The 22,826-nt window shown below is 44.3% G+C and overlaps 1 protein-coding gene across 1 annotated transcript in view; it reads left to right on the forward strand.

The window, feature by feature from the left end:
- Window positions 1-22,826, forward strand: part of auts2a (activator of transcription and developmental regulator AUTS2 a) — a 554,127-nt gene that overhangs the window by 184,235 nt on the left and 347,066 nt on the right. Inside the window, 1 exon segment of the mRNA XM_064352323.1 lies at window positions 19,321-20,071. Within this exon segment, the coding sequence (XP_064208393.1) occupies window positions 19,802-20,071 (270 nt within the window). The 5' untranslated portion in view covers window positions 19,321-19,801.

The raw sequence follows: 22,826 nt of genomic DNA on the forward strand, positions 1-22,826 counted from the left end.
TGAGTGACAGAGTGATTTGTCATTCACATTTTTTCCCAGAGAGTGATTTTTCTAGAGATGGTTTTCATAGACAGTAGTTATAAAGATCCGGAAAATTCTCCGTATTTCATTCCGAAATGCTTATTTAATTATTTGCTTATGGATACATATATTTTTTTTATTCTAGTATTTATTTGCTAAAATTGAGCGCGGTGTCGATTTCATCCCGTCTATTTATCTTACCTCGCGTTTTATGGCCCGATTCAATAAGACGTGTCAGACGCGCTGTCGTTTACCGAGTGACAAGCCAAAATTGGAAATGAAATTGGAAACGCCTGCCCGTGTGTTCGTTTGGGTTTGTTTGGCCCCCGGTCGTACGAGGACTGAAAGAAGCGCTAAGGCAGACCGACTCGTCGTTTGTCAAATTTGCTTCGGTTGCCGTCATTCCTGATTGGAATTCTGTCCATGCTGCCGTTAAAAGCGTCTTTATTGAGACGCCGGACCGACGGAAGCGTTCGCTGAAACAACTGTAATGCGAGAGTAATTTACTCCCCAGCAAATTCTCTGTGTCTTCAGTCCTTTTGCAATTCTAATCATGGCGTTCTAATTCGTTTTGTGTGGAATCGCCTGAAATAACCTCGGTAAATGAAAAAACACCGTACTGAATGTTTCTTTCCTTGTGAGCATATTGTGTCTAGACTGTCTCTCTCTCTCTCTGGCTCGCTCTATCCTCTCGCTTGCTCTCTCGCTCATTATCCCTCTCTCTTCTCTCTCTCCCTGCCTCTCTCTCTCTCTCTCTCTCGCTCTCTCCTCTCTCTGGCTCTCTTTCTCTATCCACCCAGCTGGAGTCCCTGTGAGTCTCTCTCAGTACCTCAGTTGATGTATGACTTTGACCTGGCCCTGGCCCTTGTCTTGTAGCCTTACAACAGTATCTGTAATCATTGGCATGTAATGTCATAACCCACCAGGAAGTAGCCCGCAGGCGTTCGCGGGAATTGTTTTCACCCTCCAAACACTACAAATGAGTCACATGCATAGGCATATAGAGAATATGAGACAAATAACATTTATTAGGCTTTCATTACGTGGCCAGCAACGTAAATCACAGTGGTGCTAAACATAAAGTGTACTGTTGCCTCTCTTTACTCAATGTAAGTCTAACCAACACAATGAATCACATTATTGGGAAGCGCACGTCATCCGTAAACTTGTTATACAGCTAAATAAAATCACACAGATTCAAGTGGAAAGGGAAATGTGGACAAATATACCTGGTTTGCATCTGCTTTTCTGTATTTAAGCCATTTGGTTTTTTCTCAAAGGTGTTAATGTGCTCGGAGCGGATTAACGGGTGGTTTGGTGAAGAGTTACGAGACTTGTTCGTCATGATTCCGGAGCGGTGAACGGAGACCAGAGAGGTGAGCCGTTCCAAGTGGAAGCAGGAGAGAGGCCCTGAGACGCAAGGAAAGCTACGTTTGAAATTCCTCCGCAGCCACATTTAAAATGGCTCTCATTAATATGCTAAATAGCAGAGGAGGACTTTGCCTTTATTGCCTCTGAAATTCATTGTTCAATTATCTGCTCAGCGATGCATCTTCCCCCCGGCATTCATAGTGGAACGTTTTCTCGGGCTAGAAATAATTTGCACAATCAAGCCGCGTGGGGAAGGAAAAAAAATAATAATAAAAAAAAAAGATAGCGGGCGTGTAAAACGAGAGCGCCCGCCGTAAGGAAACGGACGCTTAAACATCAAAGGCGCGGAGATAAAACGCCGCCTGCGCCTGCCACGCGTGACGTCGTGTCGGAAAATGTTCCGTGTCGGGCGGGTAGCCGTAGCGCGCCACGATTCCCCCCCGCCCTCCTCTCTTCCACGTTTCTCGCCGCAGTTTTCCGTGGAACCGGATAACGAATCGCGCCGGGGGAAAAAGCACGGGCGCGACTGTGATGTCACTTTCTCGCTGTCATTTTGTGATGTCATTCCACCCCCCCATTTTACCGCCGGTAGAGCTGCAGCAAACCCAGGGGCTGCGGCCGCGCCTCCGCCGGTAGCACGAAACCCCCCCGGCCTATCAGGGAACGGCGTCGTCTTTATTAACAGATCTCCGGTTATCCGCCAGATTGTCTGCTCCCCCCCCCACCCACCCATCTGTCACATCAGTCCCTCCATTTGCTTTTGGGGGCCGCCTGTCACTTCTGGTGTGCGGCACAGCCTTGTAGTGCCACTGTCAAGTTTGAGCAGAGCACCAATCAATAACCCCGCTCCCAGGGAACTGCTGATGTACGCACACCGAGCAACCCAAACTTGAATTTATTTGAGACGTTTCGCGTTTTTGAATTTTCTCCATGCGATGAACAGCTGCAGTTATGTTATAAAAAAACCCCTTTGACAAAATGGGTAACTAAATTCAGACAGACTTACAACTTATTGGTTACTACAGGAAGTGGATTTTCTGACAGTAAATCAAGAAAATCATGTTTTTTTTGTTCGAAAGAAAAGCAGCAGCGTTCGTGGAAAACGAGCTACCCGAGTAACAGTTTTCTCTTTGTCTTCAACAGAGACGTTTGTATCCGCATGGCACCGTATAGAAGCTCAATCACGTACATGAACATGATTCGAAAAGCGGCCATTTTAAGTCATACAGTACATGCATGTTAAAGAAAATCAACAGAAGATTTGTGTTAATATAATATATAATATAGTCTTGTCAGATCAAGCACACTGGGCCTATGTGAAAACCACGTATATGTTTTTGATGGAGTATATTATATTACTGATTTGGAAGAGCTGAGTGGATTCTCTGGTGGCGTGGAGGGGACTCATCTGTGAGGCCAAACCTTCAGTTTTTCAAGGCGCTGTTTGGACTCTGCTTTCCAGGTACAGCTGGAAACAGAGATTGAGTGAGAGCTGGCACCAGCTCCTTTTCAGGTCTCTCCCCAGAGGTACGCTGCCTCTCTCAGCGTGCGCCGTGAGTACCGTGTCTCCGGGCACTTCTTATTGACCGAAAACAAAAAAACAAAAAAAGACTCCAGCAATGTACTCGAGGTAAATCTTTGCCCTCAGGTAAAAGACCAGATGTAATTTTTCATTTTAAATACCTGGTCCAGCCTTGGCACTTCCCGACGTTCGAAAGAGCCGCAGTCATTTTCCCGATGAGAAATATTGACCGCGTACACGTGTTGGTTGTGCTCCCAGACACGCTCTGTCAAAGCTGCTCTCAGACCCCGGCTCGGCTGTCTCAGCGTCCATTCATCATGTGTTGCTATTTTCCCAATGATGCCATGGTTACGGGAGGATTTTTCATTTGATTTGTGGATTTCATGCTTTGTTCAGACCAGAGAGCAACCTATGGAGTTTTAAGTTTTTTTTTTACCTAGCCAGCAGAAATCTGTGAACCGTGGACTCATTCATTGTCCTGGGGTCTGAGGGTGAAGGGTTTGGTTTATTGTTTGAGAATCGAGGTCAAGAGAATTTTGATCTCAGGTGCATCTGAGAGATCTTAAGGAGTGAAAGAACATGGCCTGTAGATCTGGAGAGCGGATAGCCCCACACGTGTCCCATTAGTGTTCCTTTCGCAGCCGGGAAAGGTGCCTTCTGTCCCTTAATCAAAAGAACACCATCTCGTGACTTAATTAACTGACGCTCGGCCGAGGCTTGGAGATAAATGGGCGAACCCTCGGTTGATGTTCTTTGACTCCCAATTATCTTTCTTTCTCGGAGTCTATTGAAGTCTAGGAACACTTCATGAAGAATTCATGAGTTCTCTGTGTAATTGCAAACAGACACTTTGATATAATTAGCTTTAACATCTCCAGCTCTTCGCATTGCTTTAGTAATAGCTGTGTTTAAGTTGAGTTGGATAGGATTTGAAATCTATTTGGCATGTGATTACTGAGTTTGAGTTTGATGATCTTTTAAATGTCACACATCTACAAAAGGAAATGCGGATATTTGTATAATACCTCTCTCAACACAATTATGTTTCCTGTTGCGGCTGTGCCCGTGTTTGTGTGTGTATCATGTGTGCCTGTGCGTGTGTATGTATCCACATGTCTAGTAATTGGAAATATGCAACATTATCGATTAATTATAAAATGTGTGTACTGAAGCCTTTAATGTCATTTCTCACATTTACAGGTAAAATCTAATTATGCATCTATATTCTGCACCTACATATACAGCACACATGCATTGACTACAGTATCTACTATGTAATGTATATTAATACCTATGAAAGAAACGTGACAATGCAGGCTTTATTATCCCAATGGAAACTTGAATCAGAACCAGTGTGGCCTGTTTTACCTTCACAGATCAGCCATATGAGGATCAGCTCTTGAAGATATCCTAGATCAGGAGTGGCCAATGCCGTTCATGCAGAGCCAGTGTGTTTGCTGGTTTTTCCTCGCCACCAGTTACACTGGCCAATTTAGCTAATTAGCTGAATACATGTATGCTGGTTTAACCATAGATTAGACCACATAACATGTTTGGACACAGGAACAGTCTTCAACAGTCATACATGAACTTACCAGGAAATGAACTGTAGCTAAAATACCAATTAGTAAATGATTGGGCTAATTAAATAGTTTAGAGCAGATGTCAGCATGTAATCCAGTAACAGATATAGCCCTATTTGGACAACACTGTCCTAGATATTGCGAGTTGGATTCTGGGATCTGTGATTAGTAGACTTTTATTGGGAGACTGCAGTGCTGGAATTCGTCCAATGGGAGCAGGGTGGCCTATAGGCAGGGTTACATGGGTAACAGCTGCATGTCCTCTTGCTATTAATAATCGCTACAGTGCCCCCTGTGTGTGTGGGTGTGGTACTGTCATGAGACAAGAGCATATTAAAATATACCTGCCTACAAGAACATGAAAAAAAGGAGGTTAAAAATAATGAAAATGCATTTGCTATAGTACAGAGGTGGGCATCAAGAGCCATATCTGTCTGTGGTTTTCATGCCAGCTTCTGGCCTTAATTACTTAATTAGCCCTAACATGTATGCCATCTGACATTTTAACTACATTTCTCGATAAGCCCATGAGTGACAGCCAAAGACTGTTCTCGTGTCCCTACATGAAACGTTTTTGCTCTGATCTAATCTACAAATGAAACGGTGTTGGTGTATAGGGCCAATTAGCTCATTTATCCAGGGTAATCGGTGGGAACAAAATACTGCGTGCACACCGGCCCTCCAGGACCCGTATTGCTGATCCCCGCTGTTGCGAATAGCATTTCCACTACATATGCCATGAGCCGAAAGAGCAGTCTTAATGCCTGATTCACTCCTGGCGTAAGCCTACCTATAATGCACATCTGACATTAACAGCCACACTGAATTGCAAACTCCCTCAAAATGAAATATCTCATTAGATCTTTCAGCTCCCCGTCAATAAATCAACAGACACGTAGCTATTACTTCAGCTCGCGAGCTCCACTATATGCGAGGAACTGCTGTTCCCTCTGAGAGAAGACACCGTCGCCAAAGCATTTCTCCAGCTCGAGGTGAGACTGAAGAGGATAATTGCAGATTCATGCTGTTGTTATGGAGTGCTCATTTATCTTGATGAAGAAGGAAATTAATCTTGAGAATGTTGCCACAATTACATCGCAATTAGGTGGTTGTGCCGCCATGCAAGACAGACGTATCAGAAAGGCCACCACAGTCAGACTGAAACTGCCCTCGGATCTACAGATGTAACTTTAAAAAAGCTCACAGACGATGTTGCCATATGGGTTTGCTCCTCTGAACATTGAGAGGGTAGAAACCACCTGGCATCTTCTGTGACTGTTGTACTCTGCGGTATAATATAGAATCTCTGGTTGTGCAGCAATCTACATTTCTCTCCCGGAGAACCACAGGGTCTGCTGGTTTTTTTGTTGTTACTCTGCACTTAATTGACCGATTTAAGCAGTCGATTACACAGTTAACTCACCTCACCTGGTTTCTTGAGTCTGAAATGGTTGCGGATATTAAGGCGAAAACAAAAAACCAACAGACCCCGTGGCTCTCCAGGACCAGGAATGAAAATCACTGACATATGGCTATGTCAAAGGGGGGGCGGGGGGCGGTGGGGGAGGATCGTGGCTCATTAGATAAAGGGGCCTACCATAAGCTGACCAGTGTAGCCCAGACCCTAAAATCAAAAATATGGTGTGTATGCACCAGGCCATGACTGGGAGCTCTCAAAGTCAGGTGGGACAGAGGAGCACCATCTAGCCCCCCAGCAGCGGGCACAGCAGTGGTAGCAGGAAGTGGAAGATGCCCCTCCCCTCTGATTTGCACCAGCTCTCCTGTGGGATTGCTGTGTGGGGAACAGTCACTGGCTCACAAAGTGTACGCATACAGGTGTATGTATGGAGGATGGAGGAGGGCATGCACTTCAGCTGCTAAGGCTGTGGCTGGCATTGAGGTGATGTAAGAGCTTAGCAGAGCTGGCTATTTCCTATGGGAGAAAATGGGGGGAAGGAAATTATATTTATATGCACACACTAGTATACACATTATAGATTACAGTATAAGCATGTACCCGCATGCACACACACACACAAGCACACGCGCACACACACACACACACATGTGCCGTATGCATTTAAGTACAATCATAGAACAATTGTGACAAATCTTCCCGTCCACTTATATTCCTTTTCCGTGGTAGAGCACTAACCAGGCAGGCTCCTTTAGATTTTGTTCTGGATTTTTTCATCCATTGTATTTTTGTATCACGCTGAGTTAAAGCCAGCCTGCTACCCCCTACTTACAGTGCGAGCAAGCTGTGTAACTGTTGCTTCCATCAATAGCGTTGTTAGCATCCAAGCTGACAAACAAGGTCGGCTAGGAAAGAACGGGCCACCACGGGCACACACAGTAAACCACCCGAGGTACGCATAAGTAATGTGGAGTCTGCGGTTTCCCGAATAACCTCGGAAAAACATGACCAGCTCACTCCGGTCCGAAGCCAGAATCCCGAGCGATGTCATGCGTTACGGTTGTGGTGACGTGCCGAAAAAGCAACAGTGCCGTAACAAGGCCTGCCGGTTCTGGCTCCAGCTCTGGCGTGAAACAGTGGTGTTGTTAAGCTGTTGATAATGTTGTTTTTTTTCCCCCCCGCCCATCCTCTGGGTTAATTATTAGAGATAATATTAGATGAATAAAATTGCAGGGCAATTAGGAAATTATACATGGGAGCTACCTCTGCTTGTTATTCATAGTGACTGGCCCACTAAGGACACCGTGCTCGTAAATATTGTCACCAGCTGGCGTATTTTTTGATGAGGCGGATTTCCTAAATAACGGCCCGGATGAGTGTCAGGGCGGGTTGCCGTGGCAGCGCACGCGTCGTAAAACTACCGGCAGTAAAAACTCGTCATTTGCATAACCCGAGCGAGGCGTAGACCGAAGAGACGAATGAGAGAGGGAACCGTGCGACCGCGCCCCGCCCACAACCACCCGCACCCCCCCACCCGCACCCCTTCCCCCACCTCTTAGCACGGCCCACCACAACCCTCCATTTTCCCCTTCCGACTAGCACATTTCACGTCACTTCTGTCTTTTACAATCCACTTCATTTGGGCTCTTACTTGCGAATTCTATTACGGCAATCAGGCGTCCCCCCCGCTCGGGCTGGGCGTGCCGACGGAACGGGGCCCTAACGCTGATAACGGAGCGCGGCTCGCCCCCCCCCTCTCTCCGGAGCTCGCCCTGCGGGACGCGGCGGCGGGGGCTGAGTAAATGGAAAACACCCCCCGCCTTGTATCCCGGGGAGAGGGGGCCGCACAATGAGACGCACTGTTCTCATTCCGCTTCATAAAGGGCCCAATTAGCCCCGGCTGGGGAAGTCCGCGCGGGGGGGGAAGAGAAAATGTTTGCGCGCCTCCTCGTGCGTCACGTGACCCGCGCGCGGGCCGGGCCGCACCGCACCGCACCGTCGTCCGGTTGCCGCGGTCGCTGTTTCCGCGCGCGGGCGTCGTACGCTTCCGTCTCGTCCACTGAGCTCTGCTTTTCCCGCCGGCAGACATGTACGCAATATGTAAAACAGGATACGGGGACATTATAGCTTCCTGTCAGTGAGTAATGGAAGAAAGCAGACGCTTCCATCCCATAACCCCCCAACGGCCCAGAGAAGCAATTTAATCTGCATCTCTATTCTTAAGTTTTTATTTATATATTTATTTTTCCGGCTGACTGTGAAATAATTTTCTCATCTCTATTGCCGCAAGCTGGCGAAAGCTCTCCCCTGGGCCGACAGGGGACCGCAGTGCAACACTCTGAGGCTTTTCGGCGGACAGCAAGCTAATCGGCCGCTCAGCGCGCGTTCAGTAGCGTGTCATCGTCCCTAGGACTCGCACTCGCGCTCGAATCCCGGCAAATAACTGGACGCTCCTCCCTCGGTGTGACGACGCGGTGTGCGTGCGGCAGTAGGACCGATCGCAGTGATGATTACCGAGACAATGTGGCACGTGAATGTGACATGAATAAATTAGCACCTGCTTAATGCCTGCATGTAAATTTGAATGTACGCAAATGGATTGTTACTGTACGTGTGTCCAAATGTATGATTCTGAGCCATATATACAAATACAAATGCGTGCACTGAAATTGAAAAATGATTCCGAGCAAATTTGTGAATGAAACATACAGACAGACATACACGCACATACACACAAATGCACACACACACATACACTCACGCACACACACACACTCACACATACACACGCGCTCACACACACGCACATACACACTCACACACACACACACGCACGCGCACACACACACACGTACACACACACACATGCTGTTCTAGGTTGGGGGTCAAATAGGTCTCTTGTGACCCTTACGTCACAGTTGGACAGTAACAGCCTCTAGCTCAGTGTCTCGCAGGGCGGTGTCCTGCCAGGGGTCAAGCTGTGACGCTCAACACTTCACAAGGACATTTATGGCGTCAGCATCTCCGTATGACTGCCCAGCTGCGGATTAGCTGCTTATAATCAATATGATTTTTACCCTAGCTGCTCGTGTCCTTATTGTTTGGAATTTCTCAGAACAGTGGAAAAAAATCAATTTTGCTGAGAAGAGAAGAGTCTAGTCTTAAAGGAGGCCGAGGGGTGGGGTGGGGGGTGGCGGTGGTGGGGGGGGGGTTGTAAGTTCTGTTCATAAATCATAAATATTGAAATGACTTGTCGGGGGAAATCCTGATTAACAGCATCTTACGTGTAACAAAGCGATCGCGTGAATTGCTATTGTCATTCGGTAATCACGCAGCACGCTGCCAATTGTGTCCGGCTTTTTGTCTTACGCTCGCAAGCTGTCGCAGAGCTGGCTATCGCCGCGCCGAGCGCTCAGGCTCGGAAGAGGAGCCATGATTGATTGTGGCAGTCAGCGGCGGAAACATGCTCAAAGATGGCTTTGTCAGGCATCATATATTAAAATCAGAGGATTTTTTTTGTGTCTCACTTCCCGTTTAATATTACCAATGTAAATATTTTTTTTTTTTCAATTGCAAGGATGCATACGTAATAGTGTCTTGGGGGGAATGTTTATTGTGATCAGACCTGTGCGTCTGCCAGTCTGTGAAGAAGAAATTAGAAAAAAGTTCAAAAAAGGGAACAATTAAAAAAAAAAATAAAGCTTTGTGAAATAAGTTACTACAACAACTTGTGCAAGTGGAGTTGGCATGTGGTCTAATGTTTTTCCACTGCCTTCATGCCCAGCATGTACATTGTTTTTGTAGTGCACTTAATCTGCTAATCTTTGTTTTAAAAAAAAAAGAAAAGAAACAAACCTCGGGTTTGTGTCAGCTCAGCTGTTATGTTTAACTACTATTATTGAAGGATACTGTATTAATCATTGTATAGTTAAACAATTAAGATGTTTGGGGTTACTAGCTAGTTACAGTAGCATAATGACAGCTGAGATTTTACTTGCTGGCTGTGCAAATATAGCTTGCAAATGCTAACCACCATGAGCCCATATCAATAAACAGTCACCCCCATACACACACACACACACACACACACCCACACACTGCACGCACAGAATCCTGGCAACAGGGGTCCAGTAATCTCCCATTCACTTCCAATGACCCTATTACACTTACACAGGAGCCAGAGCGCATAAAAAATGATTGTGACATCACAACCCCCACTGCAAATGGAGGTGCCCTTTAATGCTATGCAGCTAAACAAATTAGCTTCGCTGTTGCATGTAATGGGTCTGAGTGCATTTGTCACTTCAAAGTAAAAGAGTTGAGCCTACAGAAAATATTACTCGGTGAATGTTGGAGAGAAAAATGTCAGCCAGTGATGAATAAGCAGTCCAATCACCCCGCCATCCAATCAGCTTTACATGATTATGTAGATGAATAGAAGCTCACAGGCTCCCAAATAATCTGAAGTGCATTATCATGAGATTCGCCCCGAGCTTCCTGGCCCAAGACGGATGCTGCACGCACAAATTTAGCTCACCGAGGCCCTGGAGTTATTGAGTATTTCACTGTGTCCTTTACCATCTGAGATGTGTCAGGGAGAGAGTGACCCTGTATACTCGTCCGAATGGTGATATCCCCACAGTTTTGAAACATGTCATAATCGTTTCTTTACCATTTACAGTATAAAAAAACAGGGAAATATACCCTACCAGGAAAATATATTTTGAATGTTTGATGAATGATAGCCATTCTTTCAACAGGTTTTTCAATAGATGCAAATTAACCGAACCTTAATTAACGTTGGTAACTGTAGTGCATTACTCATGCGATGGATCCGAAACATAATATTCCCTTGGACTGACAGAAATGTTAAGACATATTTCTAACCTAAAAGACATTTCAAACTGTACCAAAACATGTAAACGCATTTTAACTTACACGCCATTGTGCAAACTTTGTATCACTGGTTTGACTGACTTATACTTGGCACCTTGAGTGGGAAAATTCATCAGTAAACAAAAGTTAATCAAACTCCAAAATATGACTGCTCAGCCATATGTTAATATAAAAATTGAATGCCTTAGTAGAATGTCACAGCAGGAGTGTTCTAGTTTTATTTTGGCAGAACCCTTTTAAAGGGGGACACTGTGTGCTTTAAAGGTGTCTGCCGGTCCCCCACTACACAACAAATGTGAAAATTGGCAGCGGAAAAACCAGAAGCCGTTGCATATGCACCATATCATTACAGCAATCCCTGAGAGTTTTCTTGATGAGGACACACCAATGAATGCATGCTGCTTGTGTAAATTATATGACAAGGAATATAATACCAAAATGTATCTGTGAATACAATACCATAATTAGAGCCATCTGCTGTTATTTTCACTTCAACACAACATGAAATGCACAATTTTTCTTTTGGGGATTTACAAAGAATAAGCGGTTGCAGCCGTTCCGTCTTAAAATGATTATAAATGACAGTTGGGTTTTTGCAGCTGTGACAGTTTCCAGTGCTCTACTCTTTAAACTCACTCTCAGTAACAGATCAGACGTATCTTCACACCCAGCTCTGCGAACGCGCGCTCAACACGTTCGCATTGAAATGATTTCAGACACGTTGATTGGTCTGATCACACGGTCAGTGAATACGCGATAGGCTCTGATGGTTAGCAGCTTGGTGAAGCACTGCTTCGCCTGGGAGACAAAAATGATAGGTGTCTTTGTAGAAAAAAAAAATCATGGCTTTCTTTCCTTCAAATTTTTTACATCTTTAGTGGGTTGTAGTTCAGTTTGCATATTTTTCTCTGCCATCCATCGAATGGATTCCAGCCCAGGCCATTCCTGCTGAAATGCCTCCTCCTTGAATGACCAAATATGAAGTAAATTTTCAAAAAGATAATGCAAGGACTTGAACATTCTCTACGGGGTTTCTCTCCTCGTGTCACAAGCAGGTCCCTGTGAAAGGGGCTATAGATAGCACGAGCTATCTGACATTATCTTTCTAAGAGCTGCTGACAGGGGGCCCCAGGTGGAGCCCCCCTGGTCCGCCCCCCCCCCCCCAAAACGCCTGTCCCACTGTTCAGCCGTGAGACGAGGGTCAAGGGGCCAGCGTTGGAGTGCTTGGATGAGAATGAATGTTCATAAATGCTTGACCATTTGGGGGGGGGGGGGGGTGCTTCCCTCAGGCACCCATTCATAAGCCCCCCCCCCCCCCCCCCCACACACTCTGAGTGTATTCTGCTGCAATGAAGAAAAGGGCTCAGGTCAAGATGTGTCACGCTCCACTAATGGGCGTCAGCACAACATAAATGCCACAGACACATACACTTATAACTGCTTTCTGACAAGAGGCCATTCCAGCTATTGTCAACGAAAAAGGCATCTTCCAAAAGTATTTGTAATGATCGTCAACACAACATAAATGCCACAGATATATGCAGTTATGACTGCTTTGTAACAAGAGGCCATTGCAGCTATCGTCCGCAAAAAAGGCGTCTTCCATGGTTTCGTGGCAGCGGCAAAAGATTGACTATTTGTACAAAACAGTTTATAGCCCACGCACGTGAACGAATGCACGTTTTCAAACTTCTGATCTACGTGGAGGACAGCTGATTGGGAGGGGGGCGTAACTACAGAAAAGGGGAGGACATCTAGATTCCCACAAAAGCGTCGTCGCAATTAAACGCAATTAAAAGAGAAGCCAACGGGTCAGCGGAGAACTTTTTAATCTTTTTTCTCGTAACGAGAGAGTTGGGACAGTTTAATTAGCGGAACCTTGTTCTTCCCTTTCCGTCGCACACGCGAAAGGGCAGGCTCCTCCTGGACGGAGAGAGAGAGAGAGGGTCAAGCGTGCAGGCTGCAGACAGCCTCGGCTGTACTGTAGCTGTGAACCCCCTGTTAGCAGGCCCTGGAGTAGAAGCACTCCAACGCAATTTGTGCAGCACACTAATTCACAGGATCATTATACAGTGCTAAAAATAAGCTGGCCCGAGATCCTATTTTCTGATTCAGCGAGGGCAAGACCACACACACACACACACACACACACACACACACACTCCCACTCCAAGACACAAGCAGTGGGAGGGACTGCACAGGCTTGTTTTACATTTATCATTGATTACCCTGAGCTTACAGCCTTTATTTATTTATTTATTTATTTATTTTGAACTAATCTGGTTATGATAAGCTATTGATGTTCCTCTCTTTCGGTGGTGTGTAAGCTCCTCGCGTAAATTGCTTTGCTGCGATAATATAGTCTCAGGATCCGACGTTTTTCTCATTATTAGCGTAATGATTTCTCACCCCGTGGGCACGCGCGTTAAACGCACAGTCGTGAATTATCGCCACGTCAGCGTAAATACACAGTATGAGAAAGGCAGGACACCTCTCAGCAGGTTCTGCTGACTTTTCGGCTTTTTTTTTTTCTTTCTTATTTTTCATGATATATAAAAAAAAAAAAACAGAATTGAGGTAAAATAATTATCTACCTGTCCCGCAGAAAATGTGTGAAATTCTTTTTTAAATTTGACCACTGGCTTTATCATTTTGTTCACACAGCTGAAGTACTAGCACTGACAGTAAATGAACTGTCAGTATGTGCCTGACCTTGGCAACTAGATACAAATTTTTTTGCTTAATGGAATGCCAGAAGAATGCAGGCCTCATATTTTTTTTTAAAGTTATTGAATATGTATATTTCAGGAAAAGTTCAGAGTTGCTGCAGTGATTTTAATATGTAAATGCGGCCTGGTTTCCCCACAACATTTCTCCTTAAATTTGACTTGCATTTATACTTACTTGACTTTCTGTATTTATTTTTTTCTTTACAGACACCCAGGTTTGACTATCACCAAAAGTAACTGAGTTTGAGCAGAAGAAAATAACGCTATAGTAAGACTAAAGTATTTCCCTGTAAGTCACAGTTAAAGGCAAATAAATGTCGGTTGAATCCATGTAGATGTGACACACAATTGGGTCCAATTTGAATCTAAACTTTTAGTTCCGTTGATGCTTTGAAAAAAAAAGTTTTAGTTTTTTTTTAATTAAAATTGAGTTTACATAGAGCTAACACTTGGTTTCCAGGCACAGGAGAGGAAAAGGAAATCAATACCGCTCAACAGACACCATGTGTGATGGCGGACACAATGAGCTGCTGATTGAATATGGAGAAGTAGGCTTCCGAGTCTTGGTTGCCACGGCGCTATTGACACAAACTGTGAAGCTCTCAAAATAAAGAGGAAATCGTTAGCGTGCCATTTTAACACGTGAGGGGACGCGTCCAGAGACACTTTCGCTGTCGAGAAACAGCTACAGTATAACGACACCCATTTAATTAGGAACGGCGGCCGTCCAGATATGATTTCAGCTGAAACGTATTAAGTAGAACAATTAATGCCCTTAATGAATAACAGTCTAGGAATCAGTTTCAGGAATGAGGGAGACCAAAGCCACGCTCCCCAATGGAGGGCTCATACTGCAGTTAACAAAGCTAAAATGTTGCATAAAATGTGAAGGTATTGAACGTTAACGCACATTATGTTTTATGATTCTTTAATAATCATGACCTTGACCTTAACTTCCCCATGTAAGCAATTGGATATTGATTATTAATAAAGGAACAAAGATCATAACTCACCAAGATACCATTTGACTTAAAAAAAAAAAAAAAAAAAAAAATTTAAGGTTACTATGGGTAGAGCTCTGCTGAATGACTGCCAAACTGCTCTTGATACTTTAAGGGTTTGAGTAGATTTTTGACCTTACAAACTGTATATTCAGGTCAGGCATGTCCGTGGAAACACGTCAACAGCACCACAGCTAAATTTCACAAATATATACCGTTACAAAAACAACTTTGGTTTGGCTTCAGGCCTGCTGCTTCAAACATAGTGTGCCATGTGTAAAAGTGCTGTTTTATAACACATTTTTTAAAAAAAAAAAACAAAAAAAACATGCATCTAGTTAGTGTGATAATTAACCATGTTGAATACAAAGCATCCTCTTCTATTTCAGTTTTGTTTTGTAAAGATATGGAAAATTGTAAAATGTATTTTAACATGCATATTTCAATCCATCTGATACATGTTATTGATTTTCAGTACGTGCTTATGTTTTTGCTTATAAAAATTAACAGATTAAAACATTACATCAACCAGTACAAGTTGTTTTGTTTTTGTACTGAATGCATATCATTCTGATTTATACATTATTTGAATATATACAGATTCGGTTATGAACAATATAGTAAAGATTACGAGTGACTAGTTGTGCAGGGAAACATCAGAATTCGTCAGAATTTTCCACAATGACCACTAAAACTGGTGGAGGTTGTTTTATTTTGGCATATGTTTTTTTCAGTGTTTATTGGACATAACCAAGTGCCCTCAAGATTGTAAATCAGAAAGCCCATACACTTTATCTTTGTTCCATGTGGGCAGTGTTGTCACAATAAATTATCTTATTCCACAGTCCAGAAAAAAACAAAAACAAAAAAAAAAAACTTAAGCATAATGCTTATCTGGTGCTTCGCCATCCTTTTCTTGATCAACACTTAGAAACAGAAGAAACGGCAGAGCTTGTGACACATTTCTCTCAAAAGACCTGGCTTCAATTTCAGCTCGGTTTGACGGAAGAGATGAGCTTGATGGCCTTTGGTTGGCCCCTGGTGAAAACCTATCCACATTACATAACCAAAAGATAATGTGACACCTGCATCTGTATTCTTGGGAGGATAAGGCTGTCAATAAGACTGTGTGCGATGGCTCAACATTCGCTTTGATGCAACAAACATCCGGGCTGAGGAGGGATTGTGCTGTATGACGGGTGGAGGAGCCGTGGAGATATATTGCATTAATATTTCAAAGCCCCATCAAAGCGCACACTTTGACTCGCTAAGTACTTGGCTCTATCACTTACTTATTTCAGAGAAGTAACTGTCTGGTATTTAAGCATCCGGAACATTCTGTCCGAGTTCCAACTGGTTGTTTTATGTGGATAGGTAACGAGAGTTTTTGATATAGTTCTTTTTTAAAAACTCTCTCATGAGTCATGACCTAGAAATATCATGAGGTGCCGGCTATCGATTGGTCCTGACTGACTCACTGGTGACAATAATTAAAGAACAAGTCAGAGTGGTGACATTTTTCACAGGGAATAAAGAAATGCATATCATTAAAATAATAAACAAAACAAAGCACCCAGGCCCGATTTGATAGCTATGCATTACCTGACTTATTCCTCCCTGGTAAGCGTTCCAAATTCATAACTGTCACATGAAATTGAAATGAGCAAATACAATTTAATTGACAATTAACTGTCATAATTTAATTAATCCTAAATGTGTACGGATATAGTATACATGAAACGATCAATTATTTTCATGCAAACTTAACTTACAGTACATACACAATTTACATATGTGTCATTAAAATATGTCCACAGTAAAAGTTGAGGTAGCTACTCATTGCAAATTCATATGTATAGGCAGCAGTTCGCGCATTGCATTATATCATGGATACGTGAAAACGTTACCAAATACACGAACTATTTCAGATAAATGTGGAACACGATGGCTTTATAAAAAATGTATCATGAACTATAAACCGCGTAGCTACAACTATAGGGGCAGCACTATTTCTGCTGAGGAAGCTCATACCCTGTAAAGCGGCACTGCGGCACTGCCGTATCAATGCGCCTGGCGTTCACTCCGGAATTGTGAAGCACAGACTCGGGGAGAAGAGCGTCTAAGCCTCCTTGCAGGATTTATTTGTTTGTTGAATTTTCCTTTTGTTTTGTTTCTTTAAAGAACATTTATTTCTGAATGTCTGCGACTTGCCCGGATGGTCCCCCACTTGCAAGGGTTTGCATTTCTTGGTTTTGCATGACGTGTCTTGGAGGAAAAAAAAGCCTTGCTTTGTGTGTTTGTGGAAATAAAGCGGAGCTGGATAGGAGGCAGTGCCAGTCGCTGTTGTGGGCTGGACTGGCCACGGTGCGTGAGATTTACTGACAGAGGCAGACAAAAAGGACTGAACAGAGACAGCAAGAGAGAGTGTGATAGCAGGAGGGTTTGAAAGAAGGGAAGGGGAGGGGGAAATTAAATTTTTTTTTAAAGATTTGTTTGAGCTATTTTATATGTGTGACATTAGAGAGGACTCGTGTACGGGGCATCACATTAAAGGGATAGGTGCTGGGAAAAGGCTTTGGACATTATAGGATAGCTCAATTTTGCTTCAAGGCTAAACTGGATCATGTTCGAGGAAGGCTCGGGAATTAGGGTGTTAAAATGTATCGCTAAAACGTAACCGACAAAATACGCCAGATTCGCGAGGGCTTATTGCAGGATGCTGATTTGCAGTATTTGCTTACTGTGTAGCTGCAATACAAAGGTTTACTTTTAATTTCACCTTGTGTTTAACCACAGCTTTTTGCCATATTGCAGAGTTTGAAGGGATCGCTTGAAATGACACATGATAATTTGGAGTGTCAGAAGAGGGTTGTTCGGAAAGGTGTTCCCCTCATTTGCCGAGCACTCGCCCCCACTGAAGGGGAGAAATGAGATTTTGAGTGACATGTGTGAAGCCAGAATGGAATGGATAGTATGTGACGTGGGAAAACAAGTGCATTCGCTGAAAAAATGTCATGCCGTGGCACACTTAATTCCGACGTGAAGGCTTTACATGGTATTTACCAATAGCAGAATTGCCGCCGTGAAGGATATTCTGCAGCAATTCCAATGCACGCGGCTGAAGTATATCGAGACGCAATGCAAATGATAGAGATGACGTCTGAGAGAGATCAACTGACACGCAAGCTGCTGTTGGATGCATTTCCAAGTTCATCTTTTATTTTTTTCCCCAACTAATGTGAATACCAGTTTGTCTTGCTAATCCTGGTAAATACTGACTGAGACGCATAAATGTTTCCAGAGGATGGAGTACAGTGGAATCCATGTGCACCTGGAAGAAGAAATCCACACACAATGGACTCTGTGTTCATGTCAACAACAGAAAAACGAAGATGAGATTTCTGACAGCCTATCTCAGTCCCTTAAGAACGAGAGAAAACTGCTGTAGTTCAACCTGCCAAAATCTGTGGGAAGATTATTTTTAACAAAAATGTTCTCAGATTCTTGCAAACAGACAGGGAACCACATGTTGGATGGCTTATAGAGAAACTGCCATGTTCTTCTTTTTTTTTTTCCTCTTGGAATCCGTTGTGGAAAGACAAGAGAATCTAGTTATTGTTGAGGAGAATAAGCCTATTCTCACAATGCTGTTGAGATCATCTAATGGATTTCTGCTGAGAGGGACATAGGGACTGCAGTGGCCTATGTGGCAGCAATCATATGAAGAATAATATAACGTTACTTAGAAGGGAAATAACTGGGTGGGAAAAAAAACAGCATAAATATATGAAAGTCAGTCAATTCTGCACTGCATGAAAAGAGTACAGCATGTGGTGAAGTGTAGAAGAAAAATCTTGATCACATGGAAAACCTGCTTTGAAGACGGACATTTAAGCTGTTGTGTGCGATTGGGGGGAAAAAACTTTTGACTGTGCCTGTAATTTGTGAAAGGCTTATATGCAGTGTTGTCAGCTTCCTATTGCTAGTGTTGTGTCAGGGAAAAGGTTCACGAAACGAGGACATTTCAGATCTGAAATGACAGAAGCCCAAGCTGCACTTCTAAGGAGAAATGTATTCTCTGTCTTTGGATATTTCCAGTTTAATGATTATAATTAAAATCACATTTGTTGCAAGCAGTGGAGTATAGAAGGAGCTGGAGTTCATAAAATTTGTTGTCGAGGAAATGTTCTTATGAATTTTGGGATCATGAGATTTGTGGCGGGGAGGCGAGACGTATTTCTGAACCGAGTTGAAAACATTTTTGGAGATTAACGCTGATTCGAAATGGCACGGCATGCAAATGAAAGCGGTAGATGAAGGCTGTAATGGCCAATCCAAGAAGGAAAGTGTAAAGTAAAGGAGGGGGAGAAATGCAAAATGCTGTTTAAAAGTTCCATAACTAATTAATAACTACAGACAGGAAATTCCAATAAATAATGAAAGCATGTTGAAAGATCTTTCAAGCAGATGGGATGGGGTGAAATGCTGGGGAGAAATACAAAAGTACTGTAGAAGGAACACTTTGAAAATGTAATGAGCTGTGCTTAGGGGCTTGTAATTCAACACTGTAAAAGGGATAATAAAGTTAGCCGATGATTTTAAGGGCAGTTGAATGGAGCATTAATTTGTCTTGCATTATTAAAAATGGTAATTACCTTTTATCTGGTATTTGTTGCTAAAACACTATTAAAATCAAGTGGGTATCATAGTGTTTTCTTAAGTTGTTAGGAACAAAAATGATATGTTTTAAATTTATGATTCTCCTCTCTTTCGATTCTAGGAGGGATCCTCCACAGTCTGAATTGAGAGGATGAGGAGACCAGGAAGACAGTGATGCACGTTACAATGAATTCAGGTCGATGGGAAATGTCCGGTGAAGGCTCGCTGCATTCCACCTAAACCCTTTGCGCCTGTTGGAGTTGGGAGTGCCGTTTGGCGGGGAACGTGTTTGGTTCACTTGGGGAGTGTCGTTTCCTTTTCGCCGTTGGGTCGCGTTGGCTTTCGGCCTGGGGATCTACCTGTGGATTCTGCGTTCGTTTCTCCGTTTTTTTTTGGGTTCGGTTTCCGAATATGCGCTCTGGACTTTGTTGAGTCTGGTGGGATTTTATTTGGTTGCCCGTGGATCTTCTGCGGCGTGTGCGACTGGTTTTGCCGTCGGGCGGACTGTGGAGAGGCCCCCTTTTGGGTCCTGCCTGTGACACCTCGATCGGGTTGAGGCCTGCCAGGAGGACGTGTCGGTGGGATTTTGCTCTGCTGGTGAGATGGATGGCTCACGGTCCGGCGGACTCCGCAAAAAGAGGAGGTCAAGGTCGGAGCGAGACCGGGAGAGGAGGTCCAAGGGGTTGAGGAACAACCACGTGAGGGGCGGCATGCTTCGCCTCTCCTCGGATTCGGAGAGGGAGGAGAGCAGGAACCCCTCATCCTCCCGACCCAGACCTCCGAGGAGGAAGAGGAAGGAGTCTACCTCAGCTGAGGAGGACATCATCGATGGATTTTCAATTTCTGGCTTCATGACGCTGGAGGCTTTGCAGGTAAGCAGAGGTGGTTTCCGTAACTGAACGAGTGTCTTGTGCTTGGATGAACGTTCTGGAATGTTTGGCCCAGTGTCATTTTTGGAAATAAATCTTTGGTCACAGTAGGGTCCCCTTGTCCTGTCCGAACAACTTTTATAGCATTTGAGAAGCCATAATTATGTTTTGTGATGGTCTTTGGCCTTTTATCTGTGGTGCCTAGTTTCATTGCAAGTCTTCATCTTGTTCAGCTGCCGTTGATCTTGGCCATTTCTTGCTTGCAGCAGTCTGCCTGAGGGCATTCGATGCAGCTGTTAGCATTTCGGTTGAGGGTACACTTGACTTCTCTGTGGCAGGGGTGCTTTTGTGCTGTGCTTGTTGTGAATACAGAGCCAGTATGGATTACCAAGCGTGTGTCAAGATGAAGACTGGATGCCGGTTGAAATTTTAAACCGTCTCAGAATTATAGATTTGCTGACTTTGCGCTGAGGCTTCCGAATGCTGTTTTCTGAAGAGCACTGCAAAGAACTCTGTCTTGTTGCCTGCCATTCCTGAAAAAGGTAGGAAAAAAAGGAGTAATTTAAAGTGTGATACTTATTTATGTTCTATTGCAGTGGACTGAACGTCAACAGATGTCATTTTATGTTTTTTCAAACTGTGTGCTGCCCACACTGGCTCTGATGTGCTGTTATTTATAATGGTCAGAAAGCTGTTGACATAGTGTTGGCTACGACTAAAAAAAAGTATTTACGGCATCTCTATAGGCATCTAGGCAGGGCTTGATAAGATGTCATTTAAATTTATAAATACTTTTCTCTCATTCCTCTTTTGAGTAGCCTGAAAAGAAAGCAACCTCCATTTTAATGGCTAAATATTTGTGTTCTTCAATAAATGCTACAGCGGTTTATGTCTGTAAAAGCACTGGGTTTTATATAGGCCCATCTCGGGCCACTCAATAAATGGTACTCTCCTGTATTGATCTTGTGCAATCAGTGTTGAGCAGCAGACTAAATATTAAGATCCCTAATAAATATCGCTGAGCGCACCTCCTTTTCATTGCCAAAAAATAGTTATTCTGGCGTTGTTTATTTTGACATCGCCGGGCTTGAGTGCTTTATAAATCGGTGCGTTGAGCAAAATTGAATCGCAGGGGCTGCGTAGAATCTCATTGTTAGTGTTTAGGCTGCACGTTTTCCGTTTTTCGAACGACGCCCGGAGGATTCTTACGTCTGAAGGACCCTTCAGGCTCGATCAAAGCGCGGCATCTGCGTAGCCTTGAAGCGCGGCGCTATCAGTCGAGTCACGGACATCGCGGGTCCGCCCCCCCCCCCCCGGCTTCATCCCTCATTGGCTGCGCCGTGGCACGGCGAGTGTGCGTGCGTGGAGGAGAGGTTCACAGGAGGCTGGGCGCTAGGCGCTAGACGCTAGGCGCTAAGGAGGCGAGACTGCGGAGGGGCAGTGTGCATCCTGCAGACACAATGACCCCCCAGTCCTCCCCCCAACTCTCCTCGACAAAAGAACGTTTTCTGGCAAGGTATTCGGCAAGACTGCTGCTGCATGAAGGAATGCGGTGCATAACCGAACCCTCTTTATCCAGCTGGGTTCTGCCCGGGTTCTGGGGAAATCTTCCCTCCAGCAACAAAAAGATGTCTAGCGATTGTGCGACTTTCGCAATCCGGCCTGGCTGCGAAGTGGGGTTTGGAGAGGGGGGGGGGGGGGGTTGACTGTGTGTTCCCTCTCACCCTGCCACCCCCAACCCCCACCCTTCCTTCCTTTTGGTTTCTGTGCACCGCAGAGACCCTTCGTCATTTCGGGTTTTGGAAGGCATTTCTTGTCGATCTAGGAGCCGTTCGGAGGTGTTCCCAGCGCATCGAAATCCGGAATGTTCCGCTCGCACGGCCGCAGATGGCCTTTTCGCTAGTGAGCTGCGGAGGAGCGGGGAGTTTATTAAGCCTGTGTGTTGGAAGGCAGGAGGGCTGAGAGGCAGTGCATTACGCTGCCTTCGCGAGACGGCAAAATTATTGGGCCTCTGCTCTTATAAAGCCCGCATCCAGGAGTACTAAATAACTGCAGTGTAATCTTTGCTTTTCGATTCAATATAACTTAATGCCAGGACCGGCAGGGGTTTAAAAACCACATTACATAGCCATTGTGCTCCAGGTTCTTCATCCCCACTTTAATCCTCATTTGGTCGAAACCAATATATCCCATTGAAATCAGCCCAACTCTGGAAGAGAATGATTGCAGTATGAACAATGCATGGACTTCTGGCCACTTTGCCTCCCCTGCAGTCCGCTTGTCTTTAGCAAAGTGGAGCTGTAAAGTAGCACCAGCGATAGTCGGTACACTGTCTAAAGAGAGGGAGAGTTACGTGATATAGCCAGTTCTGTGTACTGACCTGGCCTGGTCACCATCTCCATGAGTGTGGAGTACAGAAGTGTGCTTGTCAAAGCAACCTATTAGCGATATCAGCAACACTCGATTATCACTGATGGATGCTGAATTAATAGGATTAGCCTAAATATTACAGTATGCACGACGCAACGTCACTATTTAGGTTGCAGAATAGTGTAATTGCTCCTTTTGCTCTCTGGCTGATCTGGGAGTCTTTGGAAATGGTGTAGTCCTGTTCTTTGGAGCGTGACATGCTTGATTCAGATCAATTAAGCTCTGCCAAATGGCCACTTTCACTAATGCTGGGTTGCCCAAAGCTTGTCAAGATGGCAGGTTTTCTAGCTCTCTATTAAATGACTGGCAATCACGGAACTAAAAGATT

Source organism: Anguilla rostrata, chromosome 9, assembly GCF_018555375.3.
Source record: "Anguilla rostrata isolate EN2019 chromosome 9, ASM1855537v3, whole genome shotgun sequence".
NCBI classification, from domain to species: Eukaryota; Metazoa; Chordata; class Actinopteri; order Anguilliformes; family Anguillidae; genus Anguilla; species Anguilla rostrata.